Genomic DNA, 24,630 nt, shown 5'->3' with positions numbered 1-24,630 from the left:
CTACGAGCTGTGGTCATATTATTGGTTTCGTAATTATATTATTACAGACAGACAGACAGACAGACAGACTTTATTTGCATATGAGGCCGAGAGGACATGGCAATACAGACTGTTTTGTGGCGTGAGCGACTTGTGGTGATACATTTCATGTAATTGTTTGCAAAGATTCATAGGTATATAAATACATATGGATGAATGAATATACACATTGAATAATAATGTATAGTTAGTGATGTACAAACTTCTTGAGAAGCAATTTAGACTTGGTGCATAAACCTGGGGGTAGACAAATGCATAGCATAATGATGTAAGGTATACAAAGTCCACGGGAGGGATTAAACTTAGGTCTCTCTAATCTTAAATATCTTTGTTATAAAAACTGCCAAACACAAGGTAAGTTTTTAATTTTTGTTGGCTCGTAGTCCTACAAACTTATCGAAAGATGTGCGCTTTATATAATATTCTGGTAGATACTTTTGTTTGCTCTCCTCCTACCTAGGACATACAAGGAGGACATGGAACTCGTCTTCATCTGTGTTTCTACAGAACGGGCAGAGCGATGCATCAGGGTCAGGGCTTTCAGCCCGACTGAATTTTGTATACAGAAATTATGAGCATTACATCTGAACTTGGAAAGAGCTCCGCGGAGCTTATGGCATATCAGGGATTCAAGGTAAAATTCCACATTATTGTCAAACGTAATGGCGTAAGTATATAGGAAGTTTGATGATCGGACATTGTTGGACCAACCCTGGATATATACTACCCACATAAAGAAACTGTGCATTGTCAAAATATTATCCCAGTTGATAAGTACGATAACAATGTCAAAGGTACATATAAACTTTAATGGAGGGATCATGAGACCATAAGAAGTCGGGAGAATTTCAATTGAAAAGTCAATCACAATGACGTCACGAGTCCACAAGCGGGACAGGGGTCAAACGACCATGTCACAAGCTCAATAACGGGTATGTCCACCATCGGCATTGAGAACAGCAGTGCATCGACGACGCATAGAGCCTATCAAACGTGCAAGGAAGGCTTGTGGGATGTCACGCCAGATTCTCTCAAGTTCTGTTGCAAGGTCAAGGACGTTATCTGGCGGATTAGGAAGACGGCGTAGACGTCGATCCATCTCGTCCCAAACATGCTCTATCGGGGAGAGATCCGGTGAATTTGCAGGCCAAGGCAGTAAGTCAACGTTGTGATGTTGCAAGAAATCCATAGCAACCCTTGCCGTATGAGGGCGGGCATTGTCCTGTTGGAATGTTAACCCAGAGCCATGACGTTGCAGAAAAGGAATTGCCACAGGTCGAAGAATCTGATCCCTGTAGCCCACACCAGTTAAGTTGCCCTGAACAATCACCAAAGGAGTTCTTTGGCGTGCTGTTATTCCACCCCAAATCATCACGGAACCACCACTAAAGCGATTCCTCTCCAAGACACAGGCCTGTGCATAACGTTCTCCCACGCGTCTATAGGCACGTTGACGTCCATCACTATGGGAAATGTTAAACCTGGACTCATCTGTAAAAACAACATTTCTCCACCAAAACAAGGGTCTGCGGACATGATTTCGGCACCACATTCGGCGAGCTTGTCGATGACGTTGTGTCAGGATAGGCCGTATGGCGGGACGTCGTGGTCTGATCCCGTGATGACGTAAACGTTGTCGAACTGTGTTGGGGTGGATACGGCGAAGTCCTGGGATGGTTCGGGCAGTCATCACTGCAGTCTGAAACCTGTGGCGAAGATGGGTCACCCTTATCCATATGTCCTGTCTTGGCGTTGTTACACGTGGACGTCCAGAACGTGGCCGATCGATGACGTCATTTGTGTTCTGGTAGCGTCTCACCAGTGCAGAAATGGTGTTCCGGTGGCAGTGGAAATGTGCAGCCACTTGTCGTTGAGACATTCCCCCACGGACCATCCCAATGGCCTCATGACGTTGTGCAGACGTGAGCCTTGGCATGCTATGCGTTTCAATAGCCGTTTAGTTTTTTGAACGATCGCAAGGGCAGGGGTTGAGCTTTCCAAAGTGACAGTATTGTGCGGCATTCATTTGCTCTGTTTCTCTTTCCCGGAATGCACGTGCAACAACGTATTGCACGTCTCAAGGACGAACCCACTGACGTCACGGAACGTGGCACGTGCATGCATGTTGGATACATGTCACTAATCTCTGAGTTTAAATCCTTATGTGTCTACACAGGTTTGATAAATTTAGATTTTAAATTTTTGTATGCACAGTTTCTTTATGTGCCTAGTATATATAACATGGCATCTCTGTTTAAATGTTTGCAAGAATACTTTATCAGTACCTATGCCCTGTGCGAGCCACGCCCATCCAAAACCATAACTAAATAGTAACTGCCTAACATGTCAGACCCAATTTACATCCCTTGTGTCGTCAAGTCATTTTAGCATATAGTAGCATCGTTTTGAATAGCTGGGTTGTCTAAGTAATCGGATCCAATACGATATAACTCTGGCTTTACAGTTTATGGCTGACGGGTAACGGTCACATTCAGCCTTAACTGCTCTAATTGGGCGAGCGATAACCAATTCCAAGAAGGAATTTGCAAAACTTAGTGTGTACTTTCTCTATCGAAGGTCTTTCTTGTATTCCTCAGATTTCGGCACCGTAAAGTAAGATTGGTTGTATTTTACTATCAAATATAGTGGACGCAGATTTTATTGAGATGTTGCGGAACTTACGGATAAAAAGTTTGACATTGTGTAAAGCTTTCTCGGCTTGTTTCGCCAGTGTTTCACAGGCTACAGAAAATACATGTCTACATGAAAACACGATGACTAGGTATTAGTGATAAGAGGTAACTTATAATAAGTTTCCATTTACTTGCCATCTCTCGTGTTTTAATATTTTGTCGCCATTTTTGAAGATTACTATCTTCGTTTTATCGGAATTAATAGTTTATCTCCATTTTTTACAATATTCGTATAAAATGTCAATTTTCTTCTGACACTGCAACCAAAAATGGCCACGCTATCCGCGAATAAGAGTATAGACAATGTGTGAATAGTTTCATCAATGAATATACCTGTTATGTCACTAGAGGTCATATGTTTCACGAGCTCATCTGTATACATTTATGAATAGTACTGGCGAAAGTATACAGCCCTGTCTTACCCCAGAAGAAGTAGAAAACACATCCGTCATGCTAAAATTTGAATATCTTACAGCTGCCCTTACATCGTTATAGATATTACGGAGTAGACTTGAAATTTTACCATGCAAACCTCTTTGTAGTAGTAAGTATAATCATTTATGTTTATCAACGCTATCAAATGCCTTCTTGAAGTCAACAAAAATACAGTAGAACTTTCCTTTCGTTTTACGTTTATGCTTGTGTATTAGAGAATGTAATACATATGCTTGGTCAATTGTCGAGTAGCCCTCTCGAAAGCCTGCTTGGGATTCTGATATATGACTTTGTACAGCCAGCTAGAATTCAATGTATCAATGATAGATGTAAATACTTTGCTTACTATATCTAACAAAGTTATACCCTGAAGTTATTTGAGTCGATTGTCGTACCGCCTTTGTGTAATGGCACTACCAAGCCTAAATTCCATGACTTTGGGAACACGCCAGTACTAAGGATGTGAAGAAAACATGAATGTAGATGCGGCAGGAGTAGACGCTGACTGGTTTATTGCTTCCGGCAGGATACCGTCCTCCGCCTGGGAGACTTATCATTTTTAAGATTCTTAATTGCATTTAAAATTTCATCGTTTGATATTTCACCTCCAATAATTTCATCACAATCTGCACAAACCTGGCAATCAGGGACATTGTGTGAAGATAGAAAATGTTCTACATGGACCTCAAAAGAGTTGGCATTATTATTCTGTATTTTTAACCATTGTTTGAAAAACGTAAACCACACGTCCAGTGTGATATTAGCTGGCCCTGCAGTTCTATGACAATACTTCTTTACAGACTCCCAAAAGCTTTCACAGTCCTTCCATGTTGCAGCTGAAGTTACCTCATCTATAATGGCTTGTATAATAACTGTTTTTTCTTACGGGAAAGCTTCTTAAATTCTCTTTTAGATTCTAAATACAAAATTTTAATACTAAATTCTTACAGTAGATATTATCATTTGATTTTCTAAATTTACTGAAAGAATCACATTTCATACGTTTTAATTCCTCGCATTCAGCATCAAGGGAAGGAGTATGCATATGGTTGTCAGAAGGTAATCGCCGTGTTACGGGCAAAATCGTAAATCATGGTAACATGTTAATTTAAAACAGCTGATGAAAAGCAGACTTTTGGCCGTGTATGGTTTCAAATGTTCTAACAAACAAGTTGTTTAATTTATCTAATGCACAATCGACACTTAATTTCAATGAGTCATCAAATATGGCATTAAAACCGGCCAGTATCTTAAAAATATATTGGTGAACTCACCACTATGTGCCCAGGCCCAAGTAAATCGGTGTACAGCGAAGGTAGCCGCACGTGCAGATATATGTGGAGCCATGTCATGTGACTGGGCCCTGTCATGTGACCGGGCCATCGGTAGTGACACACTAACTCTTAAAGGGAGATGATCCGATATATGGAAGCACCTGCATATGTCAAGCAAGTTCTTTTCCTGTGTATTAACTACCTGGTCCTTGGTATATTAAACATGTCACAATCATACTCGACATCGTCAATAGGTACATATTCAATTGAGTCATTTTCTATAAAACATTGCTGAGGTAAATTACGCAAATATTTATGTGAAAACTCAATTCCTATTAAGTCCACTGTGTACAGGTACGCTTGATTTTATGTACATACTCACTAAATTTCATCTTACATGCGTACACACAAAATATACTGCAAACAAAAAGTATGGGAACACCTTAAAATTGCATAGTCATATATAAACTTAAACGTGGTGAGGTCATTTATACTCTAAGGTATATGCAACTTTTTGTGTGTTTGATGGGCACTGTAAACGACATGTTGGAACATGCAGTAAAGCAGCTGATTCAATATTCGTTGAGTTTGAGTGAAATGAAACATTGTCAAAAACAACGAAAAACAAGGGTGCTGAAACACACCAGCACTATGTTTGATTCAAACGCCCAAACACAACAGCCTAGTGCATGTGGAAGACAGACTTCCCATGCAGCTTGTGGCAACGTTTCCTGTAAAAGAAACTACAGACAGTATTGAAGCCTCACAACTTCTTCACCATACCACAGCGCAGACCGTTAAGCGACCACGACAAAACCAAAAACAAGGTCATTGCATGGTTACAGGATGGTGAATCCATACGAAGTACTGCTCACCGTTTTCAGGTGTCTACCTCTGTCCTTAACAGACTGAGGGGCAGGTTCCAGGCCACTGATTGAGTACAGGAGAGACTTCGCTCTGGAAGACCCAGAGAAACATCAAGGGCAGATGACCGATGTGTTGTGCTCAAAGCCCTTCGGAACCGATTCACAAATGCCAGTGTCCAGCTGCCAGAGGCTGCATGGGACGTCTGTCTTCCACATCATGCACTAGGCTGTTGTGTTTGGGCGTTTGAATCAAACATGGTGCTGGTGTAGTATAGATAAAATAACTGGTCTTTCTGGTCGTTTCTCATATTACAGATCCGCCGTCTACGTGGAGACGTGGCAATTCATACAATCAACTCCTTGTCTCGCCTTGAGAAGAGGCACATCCTCTCAAGTAACCATCTCACCTTCCTGATGAGATGCCGAGATCAACAGATCATCCCTAAAGGCCTACAGCTCCGCTCTCCTGTCCAGTCTGTAGCTGCTAAAACCATCCTTCACCAAGCTTCCAGAAAACTCCACACTGATCATGAACGCATCCGACATCACCGAAAGATCAAGGCCACCACCACAGCTGCCATCAGTTATCTCCACACCTCTGTCAACAACACGCTTGAACCAGAACTGTTCTCATCCTTACGAACTGCCCAGACTACCGCTAACACCAAACTAGACACCTCAACGAAGAATGGACATATCATGAAGCTACAACAACTGGCCACTTCAGCAACCAAATCGAACGAGTATCGTGCCACCAACATAAGAATTGTCAACATCAGCAATAAACCCCTTACTAACCATCAGGTAGATGCTTTGGCCAAGGGTCTAAAATTTGCTCCCACTTCTGCACGAGTTAACTCTGATATATTCATCGCCAATATCGAGAAAGGCCTTCACCAACCAGCACCTGGTGGAAAAGTTGACTACCTCCGACACCAGATCAGCAACATTCTGCAGAAGGCCCAACCCCAGAAACCCAACATCACCACAGCTGAGAAAAAGCCATTAAGCAATTGAGACAAGACCCTGACATCGTCATCGCCCCAGCTGACAAGGGCAGAGCCACTGTTGTCCTAGACAAACACCATGGTAGACAACCAGCTGGACCACACCACTACATATAAGAGGATCCACAAGGACCCCACTGCCAAACTGGATCGCCAACACAAGGCCACCCTGAAAACCCATGCGTGACAAATATGAACTCTCCATAGTTCTGTATCGAAAACTATCTACATCCCATCCTCAGCCACCCTATGCCCGTGCTACAGTGAAGATCCACAAGAAACCTGTGAAAACCCGCCATCTGGTATGTTCCCGTGACACTGTATTCTACAACACAGCTCAACATCTTACCCAAGTACTCTCTCCTTTAGGCAAATCTGCTAACTCGTTCATCAAGAACTCTACTGATTTCTGCAACAAAATCCGTGATATAATTAAACCAGGCCCCATTGTCAGTTACGATGTAGTAGACCTCTTCACTAGTGTACCAAGAGAAGAAGCCCTGTTAGCACTACGCTACCAAATCGACCTTGAACAACCCCTCAACACCAGCCTCTCAACCGACTCTATCATCAACCTCACCGCCGCCTGCATCAACTCCACCTACTTTACCTGGGGTGATGACTTCTATGAAACCGCCTCCGTGGTGTAGGGGTTAGAGCGCCCGCCCGGAGAGCGGCAGGTCGCGGGTTCGATCCCCGACCGCGTCATACCAAAAGACGTTAAAATATGGTACTTGTTGGTCCCTGCCTGGCGCTCGGCATTCATGGGTACAACAAGGACTGGTCGGTTCGGGAGTCAGTATAATGTGTCTGAGTGGGGTATTCATGCTTCACTGCGGCATGGTATCTCACTGGGCTAGCACTATAAACCAGCTTAAGTCTGGGTTAGTACAAGCAGCCGCACATACACATACACACGCATGCACGTCTTCATATGAGCGAAATATTCTCAAGCACGACGTTAAACCCAATTTCACCTCACCTCACCTCACCTCACTTCTATGAACAGATTCACGGACTCCCCATGGGCTCACCTCTACCCCCATTCTAACCGAAATTTACATCACAGAACTCGAAGAGAAAGCACTACAAACTTCACCTGTAAAACCAACCTGCTGGTACCGGAAAGTGGAGGATACTTTCCTCATCCTCCACCCTGATCATGATCCCATCCAGCTTCTCACCCATCTAAACAACCAACATCCCCGCATCAAATCTACGATGGAGACTGAGCAGAACAACCAACTACCCTTCCTTGACGTCCTTGTATCCCATACCACCTCCAACCATCTCCAGACCACTGTGTACAGAAAACCCACAAATACGGATCAATACATCCACTACAACTCCAATCATCCTCCCAATGTTAAGACCGGCATCATATCTACTCTAACTAGAAGAGCGAAGAATATCTACTCAACAAACCTGAACGACGAAATTCAACATCTGAAGAGAGCCTTTGTAGGATTAAACAACTACCCAGCCCAAATAGTCCACAGAACCATTGCTGCTACCCTGTCACCTCCCGCCGATAGACCCAAGCCTGATTCAGACCCCATCAAGATCTCTATTCCCTACGTTGGTAAACCATCACACCAAATCAGCCGACTCCTACAACAACAAGCAGGCATCGATACCATCTTCTCGTCATCCTCCAGCCTCAACAACCTGCTCCATGCTAACGGAAGAAAACATCCAACTTTCGACAACAAAACCCCGAAATGTGTGATTTACAAAATAAACTGTGATTGTGGACAGAGTTACATAGGCGAAACCTCCCGGCCTATCAACACCCGTGTGAAAGAACACCAGACCTCCGTCACCAAGTCCGACAGCAAATCAGCCATCTCTGATCACATCCAATCGAACCCTAATCACCACATAAACTGGACTGACATCACCATTCTGGCCAACAACCAAAAGGACTTCACCAAACGAAAACTCACCGAAGCCATTCATATCAAACGTCATAAACCTACCATCAATCGAGATCAAGGATATTACATTCCATCTGCTTATGATGCACTCCTCCACCAAACCCAATCAGCTGTATACACATCTCCTCCTTGCTTAAACTAATCCCCTCCCGCTTTCATTTGTACATCTCTGGCTTCTATGCCTTCCCCCATTGTCTACCCACTGGCTTCATCACCTCTAAGCCCACCCTGTTGTGTTAATTACCTTGTTATGTTGTTTTCTTTGTTACACTCAGTATGTATACATTGCCACCAATGTATGTTACATTCCTGCTTGACAACGGTACAAGAATCTGTATCGAAACGTCGCACTCTCGTAATAAAGAAGTTGTTATCCATAAAGTTTGTCAATTTTGTACTTCCCAGCTTCCAAAATGCCACTCAAAGAACAGATCAAATTTTTATATCAAACACATAAACCAACATTGGAACTTTACTTTATTTTTACAATTAATTGAAAATGGCAAAATACGCAATTAAGTTTGAGTGAGGTGGGTGCAATTTATTTGGTTACTCAAAGGAAAATTAGGATACCCAATTGAGATGAACACAAGCGAGTACATAACTCAATGACCCAAAGTGTGATCTGCAGCTCTGATTATCACCAAATAGAGATATACTGAGATTTGGAAATTCATCCACTAAAGTTTGCAGTCTAGTTTCGAGTATGTCCACACCCGGTACAGTCTATGTTAGTAGATGCAGTTGTAGCAGCATCAGTCTATGTTAGTAGATGCAGTTGTAGTAGCATCAGTCTATGTTAGTAGATGCTGTTGTAGCAGCATCAGTCTATGTTAGTAGATGCAGTTGTAGCAGCATCAGTCTATGTTAGTAGATGCAGTTGTAGCAGCATCAGTCTATGTTAGTAGATGCAGTTGTAGCAGCATCAGTCTATGTTAGTAGATGCAGTTGTAGTAGCATCAGTCTATGTTAGTAGATGCAGTTGCAGCATCAGTCTATGTTAGTAGATGCAGTTGTAGTAGCATCAGTCTATGTTAGTAGATGCAGTTGTAGCAGCATCAGTCTATGTTAGTAGATGCAGTTGTAGCAGCATCAGTCTATGTTAGTAGATGCAGTTGCAGCAGCAGTCTATGTTAGTAGATGCAGTTGTAGTAGCATCAGTCTATGTTAGTAGATGCAGTTGTAGCAGCATCGGTCTATGTTAGTAGATGCAGCTGTAGCAGCATCAGTCTATGTTAGTAGATGCAGTTGTAGCAGCATCAGTCTATGTTAGTAGATGCAGCTGTAGCAACATCGGTCTATGTTAGCAGATGCAGCTGTAGCAGCATCAGTCTATGTTAGCAGATGCAGTTGCAGCAGCATCAGTCTATGTTAGCAGATGCAGTTGCAGCAGCATCAGTCTATGTTAGTAGATGCAGTTGTAGCAGTATCGGTCTATGTTAGTAGACGCAGTTGCAGCAGCATCAGTCTATGTTAGTAGATGCAGCTGTAGCAGCATCGGTCTATGTTAGTGGATGCAGCTTGTAGCAGCAGCAGTCTATGTTAGTAGATGCAGCTGCAGCAGCATCAGTCTATGTTAGTAGATGCAGCTTGTAGCAGCATCAGTCTATGTTAGTAGATGCAGTTGCAGCAGCAGTCTATGTTAGTAGATGCAGCTGCAGCAGCATCAGTCTATGTTAGCAGATGCAGCTGCAGCAGCATCAGTCTATGTTAGTAGATGCAGCTGTAGCAGCATCGGTCTATGTTAGTAGATGCAGCTGTAGCAGCATCAGTCTATGTTAGTAGATGCAGCTTGCAGCAGCATCAGTCTATGTTAGTAGATGCAGCTTGTAGCAGCATCAGTCTATGTTAGTAGATGCAGTTGTAGCAGCATCAGTCTATGTTAGTAGATGCAGTTGCAGCAGCATCAGTCTATGTTAGTAGATGCAGTTGTAGCAACATCAGTCTATGTTAGTAGATGCAGTTGCAGCAGCATCAGTCTATGTTAGTAGATGCAGTTGCAGCAGCATCAGTCTATGTTAGTAGATGCAGTTGTAGCAGCATCAGTCTATGTTAGTAGATGCAGTTGCAGCAGCATCAGTATATGTTAAAGCAGATGCAGTTGCAGTAGCATCAGTCTATGTTAGTAGATGCAGCTGTAGTAGCATCAGTCTATGCTTAGTAGATGCAGTTGTAGCAGCATCAGTCTATGTTAGTAGATGCAGTTGTAGCAGCATCAGTCTATGTTAGTAGATGCAGTTGTAGCAGCATCAGTCTATGTTAGTAGATGCAGTTGCAGCAGCATCAGTCTATGTTAGTAGATGCAGTTGTAGCAGCATCAGTCTATGTTAGCAGATGCAGGTGCAGTAACATCAGTCTATGTTAGTAGATGCAGTTGTAGCAGCATCAGTCTATGTTAGTAGATGCAGTTGTAGCAGCATCAGTCTATGTTAGTAGATGCAGTTGCAGCAGCATCAGTCTATGTTAGCAGATGCAGTTGCAGTAGCATCAGTCTATGTTAGTAGATGCGGTTGTAGCAGCATCAGTCTATGTTAGTAGATGCAGTTGTAGCAGCATCAGTCTATGTTAGTAGATGCAGTTGTAGCAGCATCAGTCTATGTTAGTAGATGCAGCTGCAGCAGCATCAGTCTATGTTGGCAGCAGATGCAGTTGCAGTAGCATCAGTCTATGTTAGTAGATGCAGTTGTAGCAGCATCAGTCTATATGTTAGCAGATGCAGTTGCAGTAGCATCAGTCTGGTTAGTAGATGCAGTTGTAGCAGCATCAGTCTATGTTAGTAGATGCAGTTGTAGCAGCATCAGTCTATGTTAGTAGATGCAGTTGTAGCAGCATCCAGTCTATGTTAGTAGATGCAGGTTGCAGCAGCATCAGTCTATGTTAGTAGATGCAGTTGTAGCAGCAGCATCAGTCTATGTTAGTAGATGCAGTTGTAGCAGCATCAGTCTATGTTAGTAGATGCAGTTGTAGCAGCATCAGTCTATGTTAGTAGATGCAGTTGTAACAGCATCAGTCTATGTTAGTAGATGCAGTTGTAGCAGCATCAGTCTATATTAGTAGATGCAGTTGCAGCAGCATCAGTCTATGTTAGTAGATGCAGTTGCAGTAACATCAGTCTATGTTAGTAGATGCGGTTGTAGCAGCAGCAGTCTATGTTAGTAGATGCAGCCAGCATCATCAGTCTATGTTAGTAGATGCAGTTGTAGCAGCAGCAGCAGTCTATGTTAGTAAGATGCAGTTGTAGCAGCATCAGTCTATGTTAGTAAATGCAGTTGTAGCAGCTTGTTAGCAGTCTATGTTAGTAGATGCAGATTTGCAGCAGCAGCGATCTATGTTAGTAGATGCAGTTGTAGCAGCATCAGTCTATGTTAGTAGATGCAGTTGTAGCAGCAGCAGTCTATGTTAGTAGATGCAGTTGCAGCAGCATCAGTCTATGTTAGTAGATGCGCCGTTGCCGGCATCAGTCTATGTTAGTAGATGCAGTTGTAGCAGCATCAGTCTATGTTAGTAGGAATGCAACCCAGTTGTAGATACAGCATCAGTCTATGTTAGTAGATGCAGTTGTAGCAGCAGCAGTCTATGTTAGTAGATGCAGTTGTAGCAGCATCAGTCTATGTTAGTAGATGCAGTTGTAGCAGCATCAGTCTATGTTAGTAGATGCAGTTGTAGCAGCATCAGTCTATGTTAGTAGATGCAGTTGCAGCATCAGTCTATGTTAGTAGATGCAGTTGTAGCAGCATCAGTCTATGTTAGTAGATGCAGTTGTAGCAGCATCAGTCTATGTTAGTAGATGCAGTTGTAGCAGCATCAGTCTATGTTAGTAGATGCAGTTGCAGCAGCATCAGTCTATGTTAGTAGATGCAGTTGTAGCAGCATCAGTCTATGTTAGTAGATGCAGTTGTAGCAGCATCAGTCTATGTTAGTAGATGCAGCTGTAGCAGCATCAGTCTATCAGTAGCAGCATGTCTATGTTAGTAGATGCAGTTGTAGCAGCATCAGTCTATGTTAGTAGATGCAGTTGTAGCAGCATCAGTCTATGTTAGTAGATGCAGTTGTAGCAGCATCAGTCTATGTTAGCGAGATGCAGTTGCAGCAGCATCCAGTCTATGTTAGTAGATGCATCAGTCTATGTTAGTAGATGCAGTTGCAGCAGCATCAGTCTATGTTAGTAGATGCAGTTGTAGCAGCATCAGTCTATGTTAGTAGATGCAGTTGTAGCAGCATCAGTCTATGTTAGTAGAGATGCAGTTGTAGCAGCATCAGTCTATGTTAGTAGATGCAGTTGTAGCAGCATCAGTCTATGTTAGTAGATGCAGTTGTAGCAGCATCAGTCTATGTTAGTAGATGCAGTTGCAGCAGCATCAGTCTATGTTAGCAGATGCAGTTGTAGCAGCATCAGTCTATGTTAGTAGATGCAGTTGTAGCAGCATCAGTCTATGTTAGTAGATGCAGTTGTAGCAGCATCAGTCTATGTTAGTAGATGCAGTTGTAGCAGCATCAGTCTATGTTAGTAGATGCAGTTGTAGCAGCATCAGTCTATGTTAGCAGATGCAGTTGTAGCAGCATCAGTCTATGTTAGTAGATGCAGTTGTAGCAGCATCAGTCTATGTTAGTAGATGCAGTTGTAGCAGCATCAGTCTATGTTAGTAGATGCAGTTGTAGCAGCATCAGTCTATGTTAGTAGATGCAGTTGTAGCAGCATCAGTCTATGTTAGTAGATGCAGTTGTAGCAGCATCAGTCTATGTTAGTAGATGCAGTTGCAGCAGCATCAGTCTATGTTAGTAGATGCAGTTGTAGCAGCATCAGTCTATGTTAGTAGATGCAGTTGTAGCAGCATCAGTCTATGTTAGTAGATGCAGTTGTAGCAGCATCAGTCTATGTTAGTAGATGCAGTTGTAGCAGCATCAGTCTATGTTAGTAGATGCAGTTGCAGCAGCATCAGTCTATGTTAGTAGATGCAGTTGCAAGCAGCATCAGTCTATATGCAGTAGATGCAGTAGATGCAGCAGCAGCATCAGTCTAAACAAAACCAAAACTGTTGCTTTAATCAGAAACATGTCACTAACCAGGAAAACACAATCACCAAGTCTTCGTTGGTTTAATCAGAAACATTTCACTAACCAGGAAATCACAATCACACAGTCTTCGTGTACACGATGGAAATAGTTTGCTACTGATTTCCTAATGTAAACTGCAATACCTCCGCTATATCTACCTATATTACACACTTTGTAAACATTCGCTATATCTACCTATATTACACACTTTCTTCCAAACACATTGGAAGGAAATTTGATCATGGAATGTATTAGCAAAATCATTCGAGTTCTTGGCCCACGTTGCACTAAATGCTTAAGTGTCAAAGGAGGAGAGGGGAATGATGGAGTTTAACTTACAATAAAGGACCATTCATATTCCAAACAAGAAAAGATGCTGTTATTCTGGCAGTTGCAAACTACATTGATAATTTGCACCCTGCTCATGGTGAGTGGGGACCACAGGGGTTCGAATCACTGTTTGGACAATAAATTTCAAAATTTAAAATCTAGACTTTTGCAATCGTATATTGTTTTCATATGTTATAATTAAAACATTAGAACATTATACCGCTACACTCATCACATAAAATACACAAGGGTGTGACACTCGCGATGCTAAAAACCTGATCGAAAACCGGACAACCCGAATATTTTAACTTGCTGTTCAATCAAACCTTACGGTTTTACACAAACAAATGTGTTGAGCTTGTAGGTCGGTCTTTTACCTTTCTGTTCATGGTATTCAATTTGTCTAACTGCATTTCATATTTGACCACTGACCCTCGCATTAGTACTACCCTCTGCTTTGAACAAACGTCTGGCCTCTCTTCGGTAAACATCGACAGTTTCCGTAAATCTAGGCGTAATGTAAACAATGACACAGACCCCATTTTCAACACCGACGTGTGCATTGATATTGTGTACATTGGTTGAATTTCATATTGAACTTTCGCATCATTATTTTAGCAAATTTGATGACGTATATTTCGATGATTTGGTCATATTTTCTCCTGCCGTATGCTGGAAATAAACTGAACGCCCAGTAACAGCAACTAGAAAATGGTTGTTTACCACATTATATATTTAATAATAAATAGCTCTAATACATTTGAAAAACATAACTGATTAATTCAACCATGTACTTTTAACAATGTATGTGCTTTCAAAAATGTAATAATGATAAAGAAAAATATATTTATTATTTTTATTAATTTGGCACGTATCATTTCAATATAACATCCATATCTATTCTTCCATTTTTCATGGGTTGACCATGGTGATGCAATATAGGCATTGATTTTAAAAAGTATAACAATAGTCATGGTATGGCAACATCTGCCTGATGCTACCGAGATGTTAATTACACATCAGACCATCAGCGTGTTATCTAATGGATAGGGAAAATAACATGACTATGATATACATAAATCTGAATGTACTCCGTTCCCCACCCTACTCCAGCCCCAGATACAGCTACAGTGTTTTAGGTAATAGGAAAACGAACACATTATGAAATATCAATAGAAGGAATCAGTTAAACTGTTGACAGAACTACACCATGATTGTTGTAGGTTGTCAGATAACCATGGTTTAAAAATGTGAAGAAATATCTTTCTCATTTCTCACAACTTGTGTTAACCACACATATTCAAATCCACGCCTAAACAGAATATTTGTAATATGAGTAGCCGATGTCGCACAGCCAGTGTAGTCCATCAGGTAGCATTGACGAAGCAGTCTGTGTTCATCCAAATACAGTAGCCTGCACCAATACTTAATGTCCCGTGTGGTGTTGACATTTGGTGAGGGCTCTGCCACATTCTCCCCAAACCATTGCATTATTTGTTGTTTTAGACATTTTGAGAAAATATGTACACATTTTATGCTGTACATCTTCAATAATTATACATTATAAGGTCCCCTATACTTCTGCACCATAACACACTATAGGAACAATCACTGCATCAAATATCACTGCATCAAATAAAAAGTTCATCTTCAAACATATGTACTGTTAAGGCAATGTATGTATTTGTATGGTAATGTATTAACATACTGATCATACTGTGTATATTTCTATATTCAGTTCAGTATAATAATGTGTCAAATTCATTGTATTAAGCAGTGTATTCGTGTGTATTTTTGTGTACAGATCATTTGATTCACCATGTTTATTGTGATCACAAATATTCTGTCAAAAATAGTATGTTGATGGATGGATCTGTTTAGTTTTTTACAAATGATATGGCCAAAGTAAGTCAAGATATGGAATATATTTTCTGTATTATGTCACTGAGAGTCGACACTTTTATAAGCACACCCACAGTTAAATAACAATGGATTGAACTTAATCATTATGCAACAGAAAAAAAAGAAGATAATACATGGCTTTTCATGTCAATTACAAAAATACAGAGGCTAAATATGATGACAAATGTGTCATTAACATCATTAATGTGGATCTAACTCATAAATGTATTCCATATGTTCACATTGTACGTGGGCCGAAGGCCTTTCTACCGAATGAAAGATTGATTGATATGGATCTAAACGCTTTCCCAAGCTATTTCACCAGGCAATCGAAACATATATCCGCTTCCTGTAACGATGGAAGATACGGGACATAAATGGCGATAATTTCGTCACCAAATTTGATAAAATAAAGATGCGAACTATTCAATCAGTGAGGTCGTTCAGATCCATGTGTCGAAGCGTTAGCGCAGCAGACCCCGAAAACCAGGTTGAGCCATTTTCTGTTTCCAAGTCACAAAAAAATCTACGGAAACTGTCGATGTTTACCGAAGATAGGCCTGACGTTTGTTCAAAGCAGAGGGTAGTGCTAGTGCGAATGTCAGCGGTCAGGCTGACCATACATGTACCGTAATACGATACAGGGCTACCTGACGGTTGAGTTCCTGTTGTAATCTTTGTGTGATTGTTAACAGCTTCAGCGCCAAAACGCGGCTATTTTAACTTTGCCCCTTGTTTTCGAATCGTTTGAAGAAATATTCGCCAAAACGTGACCAAGAAAACATGCTAAGTAAAATGCACGTGCAAGTAAAGAGGCAAACGTTGTGTTTAATTTTGTCATCATGCCACAACTGAGTGCCGCCAATTGAAACATCGCCATAGGCCGCCTTGAACCAAGGGAGTCGCAGTCTGCAGTTGCCCGACATTTCAACGTTCTTCAGAGCACCATATCTCACCTTTGGGGTCGTTTCCTGCAGACCAATTCCGCCCAAGATCGCCCAAGAAGCGGCCGTCCAAGAGTTACTACCCAAGCCCAGGACCGCTACTTCAGGGTTGCTCACTTGCGTCATCGTCTTGCCACAGCGGTGTAGACTGCACAACGCATCCCTGGTTTGAGGAGAATTTCCGACCAAACTGTCAGGAATCGATTGCGTGAAGTGGGGATTCGACCAAGAAGGCCTGTTGTCGCCCCTGTTTTGAGAGACTTGCATCGGCGCAATCGCTAGCGGTGGCGTTGTAGAGTCCGGAACTGGAGCCTTAGAAACTGGAATCGAGTCTGGTTCAGTGATGAGTCACGATTTCTTCTTCACCGGCGAGATGGAAGACCTACCGTCAGTGAAATGAACGTTTTGTTCGCTAATTGCATTCGACAGGTCGACAGATTCGGTGGAGGAGGTGTGGGTTACGATATCCAGCAAACAAAGATTATATTTAGTGGTGGTTCAGGGAATTTGACTGCAAATCGGTACATCAACGGAATCCTTGCACGCCACATGCTTCGGATTATGGACCCACAGAGTTGTTCCAGCATGACAACGCTACTTCACATACAGCACGCGTCACGGTCCGCTACCTAACGTCAATGTCTTGCCATGGCCTTCCCGAACACCAGATCTAAACCCGATAGAACACCTGGGATAAACTCGATCGACGTATACGTCACGTCAAAACACGCCTCACACACTTCCACAATTGACCATCGCTTTGCAGGAAGAGTGGGGAAGAATTCCGCAAGAGCGACTTCGTCAATGTCATGCCATGGCCTTCCCGAACACCAGATCTAAACCCTATAGAACACCTGGGATAAACTCGATCGACGTATACGTCAACGTCAAAAGACGCCTCACACACTTCCACAATTGACCATCGCTTTGCAAGAAGAGTGGGAAGAATTCCGCAAGATCGACTTCGTCGACTTATCCAGTCTGTTGCCGAGATGGTGTCGAGCAGTAATTGCTGCCAATGGGGGCCATACACTGACTTTGACGCCATCTTGTTGACTCAAGTAAACGGAAACACAACAAAAATGGCTGCTGTTGTGTTGGCGAACTCTATAGACATGTGAACTGTCACCTTTTTACCATTGACATTTCATGAATTAATTGGTCTTAAACTAACGCAGTAATGTCTTCGAAACATGGCATATGCGTTTCTTTTTTTGAAGAGTCTACCAAGTATAACAGGCCGGGAAACTTGACTTAACATTTTCTCTTCATCATTATCAGCAGAAGCAACAAACACAGACAAGCATTCTAGGACACGCCTCGCTTCAGAGGCTAACTTAGATTTATTAGTATTGCTAGATAACTTAGATAATAATTAGATCTATTGTGTGAAAACAGACCATGCGAGAACGACAATCATCATATATGTACTAATCCATCTGTGAGCAGATGTTTAATTATGATAGAAGCGATAAAACCCTTCCACATGCAAAAGAAATCTCTGGTAAAAGCAGAGTCGAAACACATAGATCATCCTTGTCAACCTCACACTAAACGGATAACTTATCGATAGACGAAGACGAAAATGACCCGATCTCACGTTCTGCTTTTGGTTGTAGGTAAGATTCATTGCAATACTAGCGTATTTCCCCGAACACCGGTTGTCATCGATCATATAAAGTGATTATATCATATAAATTTCGTTTTCTCCGAATGGAATCTGTTTAGCAGACAATCGAACCTGTTATTCTCTAATATTGACTTATATTATTTTAATTTATATTTTGTACATCCATACAAATATATCCTTGCTTTATAATTAGTAGATATATTTTTCAAATATTCCAATTTTTTGTATTATCGAGACAGAACCATGTATCAAATATGAACTGGCTCAAACATTCTTACAAAATAGAGGTGAGGTGAGGTGAAATTGGGTTTAACGTCGTGCTTGAGAATATATTTCGCTCATTTGACGACGTGCATGCGTGTGTATGTGTATGTGCGGCTGCTTGTACTAGCCCAGAATTAAGCTGGTTTTATAGTGCTAGCCCACTGAGATACCATGCCGCAGTGAAGCATGAATACCCCACTCAGACACATTATACTGACTCCGAGCCGACCAGTCCTTGTTGGACCCATTATGCCGAGCGCCAGGCTGGGACCAACAAGTACCATATTTTAACGTCTTTTGGTATGGGCGGACGCTCTAACCACTACACCACGGAGGCGGTCCTTACAAAATAGAAGCAAAGAATATTGATAATGAAACTGGAAAAACACGCACGCATTTCATCCAGTGATCTATCGTGTTGATATACAGCATTGTCATCAATAGATACTACAAAACTCTTTCCACATCCTGAGAAATGACACTTGAGTTGAACACAGTCCATTTATCCATTTTAGAAAGTGATCAACTGTAACATATGACATGTTTGGGATTACACTTACTCAGTAAAGATTCTAGCACATTTTTTGGGTTGAGTCCCATCCGGGATTCGAACCACACCCTCAGAGTCAGGCACCTACTCACCAGCACACAAAGTCAGCCGCCTAACCTGCTCAGCCATCGCGACTTCTACAAAATGGAAGTCGGACAACTGGTAGTATAGACTTTGTGTACCCCTCTGGAAGTCGCGGTGGATCAGCGGGTTACACATAACCTATGTTAGACATATTATTATCATTATGTTATATTTCATGATTATTTGTTTCAGGTTTTGTACCCGTTGCTGCCGGTTTGTTTTGTGATGTTTGCAAAACCAACTACGACAAATTCATCAATGTTCTTACAGCCGACGAAGACAGATGCGCGTAGGTTCTAGGACCTTCGAGACAAAACGAATCGATTTCTGACTGTCGGGTTCCAGATCTTGTTGAGTTGTCCAATACCCGAGTTTGCCTCTGACATGGGTCCAATGTGTATTGTGCATTATTGGATTCTCCTAAGGCTGGAATGTCGATATTTAAAAGACCCGTGAAGATCCGGGTTAGAATTGACCTTCAGCAACCCATGTTTGTCGTAAGAGGCGACTAACGGGATTGGGTGGTCAGACTCGCTAACTTGGTTGACACATGACACATTGCGTAGATCGATGTTTATGGTGTTGATCACTGGATCGTCTGGTCCAGATTTGTTTATTTACAGACCGTCGCCTGACCGACTTGAATATTGCGGCGTTAAACAACAAACAAACAAAACAAAACAAAAATTAGTCGAGTCTGAACCAGACAATCCAGTGATCAACATCACGTGCATCGATCTACGCAATGTGGGATACACAGTACAGTTGTATTTTACACGAGTGAGATATTCATGTTCTTTCTTATCACTGAAATGTTTTAAGAGTATACATTGTAGCATGTTTTATAAGGTGTATAAACAAATTTCCAGATTCTGATTTTTATGCGTACGTTCAAATGTTATTTTGAAATGTCTTATTTTCATTACTCATTAGCTACAGAGAAATTTGAAAGGAAAAACAATATTAGAGCCTCGTTCATTCATAAGAGAAATTCCAATTGCGTAGATCGATGCCCATGCTGCTGATCACTGGATTGTCTGGTCCAGATTCGATTATTTACAGACCGCCGCCATATAGCTTGAATTTTGCTGAGTGCGACGTAAAACATAACTCACTCACTCACTCACTCACTCACTCATAACAAAGTCTTGAAAGTTTAGTAAATGCAGGGTATGAAACTCCCAAAAATTTCAGCCAGACCACAGGGCTGGTTAGATGTAAAACTTGCCAGCCCTCACCAAAACGACCTGCCCGCAAATAATTTAAGCGACGTAGTTTATCATCCAATTGGAATTCATCATTTATTCTTACGAGTGAATTAATAATGATCTATTATCCTGAATGCTGAATATCTTCATATACATGTCTAAATTTTAACCCGACCTTCGGGCAAGTGAATTTGAGAATCTGGCAGCCCGTGTTAAAAATAACCCGTCCCGGGCGGTCGGACAGGCAGTTATTTCGAACGCTGGTAAATGGCCATTGAAAATCTCGTGAAAACGAAGTGTGCACCCCCTTTCTCAAGAACATTGATAAGTGCGGACTAAAACAACATTAGTAACACAAATGACCATTTGTTATGCGCTATAATCCACACACTAGTGCATGCTCAAAGCGCTTCATCTATTTACATTGTACTTGTTGCCGCAGGGCGTCTCGGGTGTATATCCAATGTTTGGTGTCGGCGACAGGCACTGGGTGTGACACCCGGCCCGACAAACTGAAGGTGGCCAAGGATGAAATGGACAGAATCCACTCCAATGGGGCCACACCATGCCGTGAGTACTTGTTAAATGTTGACGACGGATTGCTGATTGTTTGTTTTGAGAAGCGTATACAATCTGAATGACCCCCTCTAATATTTATGTACAAAGTAAGTGAACCCCCCCCCCCCCTGCCCCGCATGTCTTGTAAAAAGTCAATGAGCCTCCTCCCATAATTTTTCAGCATAATTCTTTGTGTGACACCCCACACTCTTTAAATCATCACCCCACTTCCACCCCTACCCCTAGCCATAAATTAGTCCCTTCGTGGGCTCGACGTAAAACTGACGTAAAATGTCTTGCAGATTTACAGATTTACTTTATATATGTTATATTTTTTACTTTCAGTCCTGACAGATAGCTGCCGATGTGAATTGGAATACTACAGCTCAGACCTCAATCGGCAGCTGGTCGCATGCTAGTTGGTGAATCAAGCCAGCATGGCTTCTAAACATATTGTTAACAAAATCAGGAAAATGATAGAACAAGTATATATGGATGACAACTTCTTTTATTCTAGAGCACGACGTTTCGATACAGGTTCTTGTATCGTTTTCAAGCGAGAAACGTCGTGCTCTAGAATAAAAAAAGTTGTCATACCATTCTCACTTGAAAACGTGAGTGTGTGTGTGTATATGTATGTATGTATGTATGTATGTATGTATGTATGTATGTATGTATGTATGTATGTATGTATGTATGTATGTATGTATGTATGTATGTATGTATGTATGTATGTATGTATGTATGTATGCTCATATTTGAATTTAACAAACCTGTAAAGAACGCGTTTGGCAATGGCATATCATTCTGAGATGACACATGGAATCAGTTCAAAGGCCCCCTCCGTGGTCTAGTGAATTGTAGTCTGACCGTAGAGAGGTCTGTGGTTCGAAAAACCTCAGACACATATTCAGACACATCCTTCAGACAATCCTCAGACACATCCTCAGACACATATTCAGACACATCCTCAGACACATCTTCAGACACATCCTTCAGACACATCCTCAGACACATATTCAGACACATCCTCAGACACATCTTCAGACACATCCTTCAGACACATATTCAGACACATCCCTCAGACACATCCTTCAGACACATATTCAGACACATCCTCAGGCACATCCTTCAGACACATCCTTCAGACACATCTTCAGACACATCCTTCAGACACATACAGACACATCCTCAGACACATATTCAGACACATCCTTCAGACACATACAGACACATCCTCAGATATTTAGGCACATCCTCAGACACATATTTAGGCACATCCTCAGACACATATTTAGGCACATCCTCAGATCTCAGACACATATTCAGACACATCCTCAGACACATATATGAGTATGAATGAACGAACGTTTCAATAGTTCTTCTATGCGACACATGTGATAAATCAACATCTTATTGACAGCTCAAGTGTCCTACAGAATGAATGTGCCGTTAACGCCACACAGCTGGGATGTGATGGGGTCAAGACAAATGAGGCCTTCATTGAGCTGACTCGGCAGAAATGGATGGACGTGTGCGGAGGTCAAGGTGAGTGAGTGAGTGAGTGACTTAGCAGTATTCCAGCGGGGGACTCCAGCAATGGGCTTCACACATTGTAGCCATGTGGAGAATCGAACCCGGGTCTTCAGCGTGACGAGCGAAGGCTTTAACCACTAAGCTACCCCACCTCCCCTTGAGGTCCTGGTAGATATAAACAAAGACTATCACACGGACCTGACCGCCTCCGTGGTGTAGTGGTTAGAGCGTCCGCCCGGAGAGCGGAAGGTCGCGGGTTCGATCCCCGACCGCGTCATACCAAAAGACATTAAAATATGGTACTTGTTGGTTCCTGCCTGGCGCTCCGCATTAATGGGTACAACAAGGACTGGTCAGCTCGGAGTCAGTATAATGTGTCTGAGTGGGGTATTCATGCTTCACTGCGGCATGGTATCTCAGTGGGCTAGCACTATAAAACCAGCCTAAGTCTGGGCTAGTACAAGCAGCCGCACATACACATACACACGCATGCACGTCGTCATATGAGCGAAATATTCCCAGTGGGATAGCGTAGTGGTTAAAGCGATGGTTCGTCACGCCGAATACCCGGGTTCGATTCCCCACATGGGTACAATGTGTGAAGCCCATTTCTGGTGGCCCCCGCCGTGATGTTGCTGGAATATTGCTAAAAGCGGCGTAAAACCAAACTCAGTCAGTCAGTGTTATCTGAAACAGGGTGTGTGAATAGCTATTTACTATTAAACTTGTCATAGGGACCGTTAATAATTTATGGCTATGTGTGTGTGTATGTGTGTGTGTGCGTACGTGCGTGCGTGCGTGCGTGTGGTGATAATGATTTTAAGGGGGGGGGGACACCCATTTTGTTATGAAGATGGGTCATCAATTAAGTGCAGGAGGAATAGGGGAGGTCAGCAATACACACACAGCCTTAAATTATGAACGGTCCCTTAGAGTAAGTTCTACTCAATAATACCCATGAAGGTCCGGGTTAGAATATTGATCTTCAGTAACCCATGCTTGTCGTAATGGGATCGGTTCCCAATTGCGCAGATCGATGTTCTTGCTGTTGATCACAGGATTGTCTAGTCCAGATTCGATTATTTACAGACCGCCGCCATATAGCTGGAATATTGCTGAGTGCGGCGTAAAACTAAACTCACTCACTCACTACTCGACAAGGGAAAACTGCCATGTGTTCACCAATGGGCTTCTGTATAATAGGAAGAGGGCGTGTAGGTTTATGTTCTTACTCTGTTATCCGATGGATGTTAGCACCTAGCAAATTTACCTCCATGAGGGTATCATATCACTTCCAAATACCACTCAATGTATTGTTAGTTTTGTTCAATCGTCGCCTCTCTAACTATTAGTTTTGTAACGTTCGTTAAGGGTTGGACTTGTGATGAACATGTGTGAGACATGTGTTCTGCTTTTGATGGACTTTTATTGGACTTTAGTTGGACTTGCATGCTTCCAAATACTTGGAAGCATGCAAGTCCAATCATTCGATGGATTCTGACAGCTGATATTTTATGATTATGTAAAATGTTTTGTCGCCTTTATTAAAAGAAAATTCCTTTATTGTCAGATTCCTCCAAGACGCTAACTCCGATGATCATCATCACTGCGGCAGCGTTTGCTGGGATTCTTGGAGAACAATAACAAGCGATGACGTCATGGCAGTTAAAGTGTAGCTCGTTTATTCTTGAAATGGAGGTGGAATCTATGAAATTGCATGAGTATACTGACACTGTTTTAAGTAACAATACTGATGATGTGGTAACAATACTGATGATGTGGTAACAATACTGATGATGTGGTAACAATACTGATGATGTGGTAACAATACTGATGATGTGGTAATACTTTGATGTGGTTTAACTTGATAGTGGTAACAATAACTGATGAATTGATGATTAATTATTGAATGGAGTATTATGTAGTAAAGAGTGCAGAACTTCGTTCTCCCGTCAACCTGTTTATTCTTAAACCATATTGTACGATGTTTTCGTAAAACACCGAGTTCTCCAATCGGAAGAGTCAGTGTATCAATATACTAAACTGAAACATATCTTAATATCCAAGCATAGAAAACAGAAATCTGTCAACTGCGACAAGAAATTAACTTCAAATCATCAAAACGGAAAAGATTTAGAGCATTGACGTGGCGTCACTTGAGGAATGCCAAACTTAATTAAGGAATGTTAATTAGTCATATGCTGCTTAAGGTTAAATTATGCATGAATATTTATTTTTTCAAAACAATTCTCGTTGAATAAAATGTGTATCTCACATAAGCGTAGTTCATTGTTTTTCTTGAACGAAATGTGAAGCAA

The 24,630-nt window shown here is 41.9% G+C and overlaps 3 protein-coding genes across 3 annotated transcripts; all 3 read left to right on the top strand.

The window, feature by feature from the left end:
• Nucleotides 1–610: 610 nt before the first annotated feature.
• On the top strand, nucleotides 611–6,324 carry LOC124259181. The gene is made up of 2 exons (XM_046693278.1): nucleotides 611–673; nucleotides 5,623–6,324. Exons 1-2 carry the CDS (start codon nucleotides 611–613, stop codon nucleotides 6,322–6,324), a joined length of 765 nt encoding a protein of 254 aa, XP_046549234.1.
• Nucleotides 6,325–7,535: 1,211 nt separating this feature from the next.
• LOC124259180 lies at nucleotides 7,536–8,902 on the top strand. The gene is made up of 2 exons (XM_046693277.1): nucleotides 7,536–8,037; nucleotides 8,883–8,902. Exons 1-2 carry the CDS (start codon nucleotides 7,536–7,538, stop codon nucleotides 8,900–8,902), a joined length of 522 nt encoding a protein of 173 aa, XP_046549233.1.
• A 9,050-nt stretch (nucleotides 8,903–17,952) lies between these two features.
• Nucleotides 17,953–24,591, top strand: LOC124259204. Its single transcript, XM_046693300.1, has 6 exons — nucleotides 17,953–18,101; nucleotides 19,203–19,299; nucleotides 20,661–20,788; nucleotides 21,122–21,194; nucleotides 22,200–22,324; nucleotides 23,883–24,591. Exons 1-6 carry the CDS (start codon nucleotides 18,068–18,070, stop codon nucleotides 23,954–23,956), a joined length of 531 nt encoding a protein of 176 aa, XP_046549256.1. The 5' UTR covers nucleotides 17,953–18,067; the 3' UTR covers nucleotides 23,957–24,591.
• The last annotated feature ends 39 nt before the right edge of the window (nucleotides 24,592–24,630 follow it).

This window comes from Haliotis rubra, unplaced genomic scaffold (genome assembly GCF_003918875.1).
Source record: "Haliotis rubra isolate DU_JTF1 unplaced genomic scaffold, ASM391887v1 Scf712, whole genome shotgun sequence".
Taxonomy (NCBI): domain Eukaryota; kingdom Metazoa; phylum Mollusca; class Gastropoda; order Lepetellida; family Haliotidae; genus Haliotis; species Haliotis rubra.
This window is presented reverse-complemented; position numbering and strand designations above follow the sequence as displayed.

What these genes read in the sequence shown, in the direction of transcription:
- LOC124259181 (XM_046693278.1), top strand. Translation starts at nt 611, where the DNA reads ATGAGCATTACATCTGAACTTGGAAAGAGCTCCGCGGAGCTTATGGCA. An exon ending in TGGCATATCAGGGATTCAAG is followed by an intron (nt 674 to 5,622) that starts GTAAAATTCCAC and finishes CTCATATTACAG; the next exon opens with ATCCGCCGTCTACGTGGAGA.
- LOC124259180 (XM_046693277.1), top strand. Translation starts at nt 7,536, where the DNA reads ATGGAGACTGAGCAGAACAACCAACTACCCTTCCTTGACGTCCTTGTA. An exon ending in CGACAACAAAACCCCGAAAT is followed by an intron (nt 8,038 to 8,882) that starts GTGTGATTTACA and finishes TGTGATCTGCAG; the next exon opens with CTCTGATTATCACCAAATAG.
- LOC124259204 (XM_046693300.1), top strand. Translation starts at nt 18,068, where the DNA reads ATGACCCGATCTCACGTTCTGCTTTTGGTTGTAG. An exon ending in CGTTCTGCTTTTGGTTGTAG is followed by an intron (nt 18,102 to 19,202) that starts GTAAGATTCATT and finishes TATTTGTTTCAG; the next exon opens with GTTTTGTACCCGTTGCTGCC. An exon ending in GCCGACGAAGACAGATGCGC is followed by an intron (nt 19,300 to 20,660) that starts GTAGGTTCTAGG and finishes TTGTTGCCGCAG; the next exon opens with GGCGTCTCGGGTGTATATCC.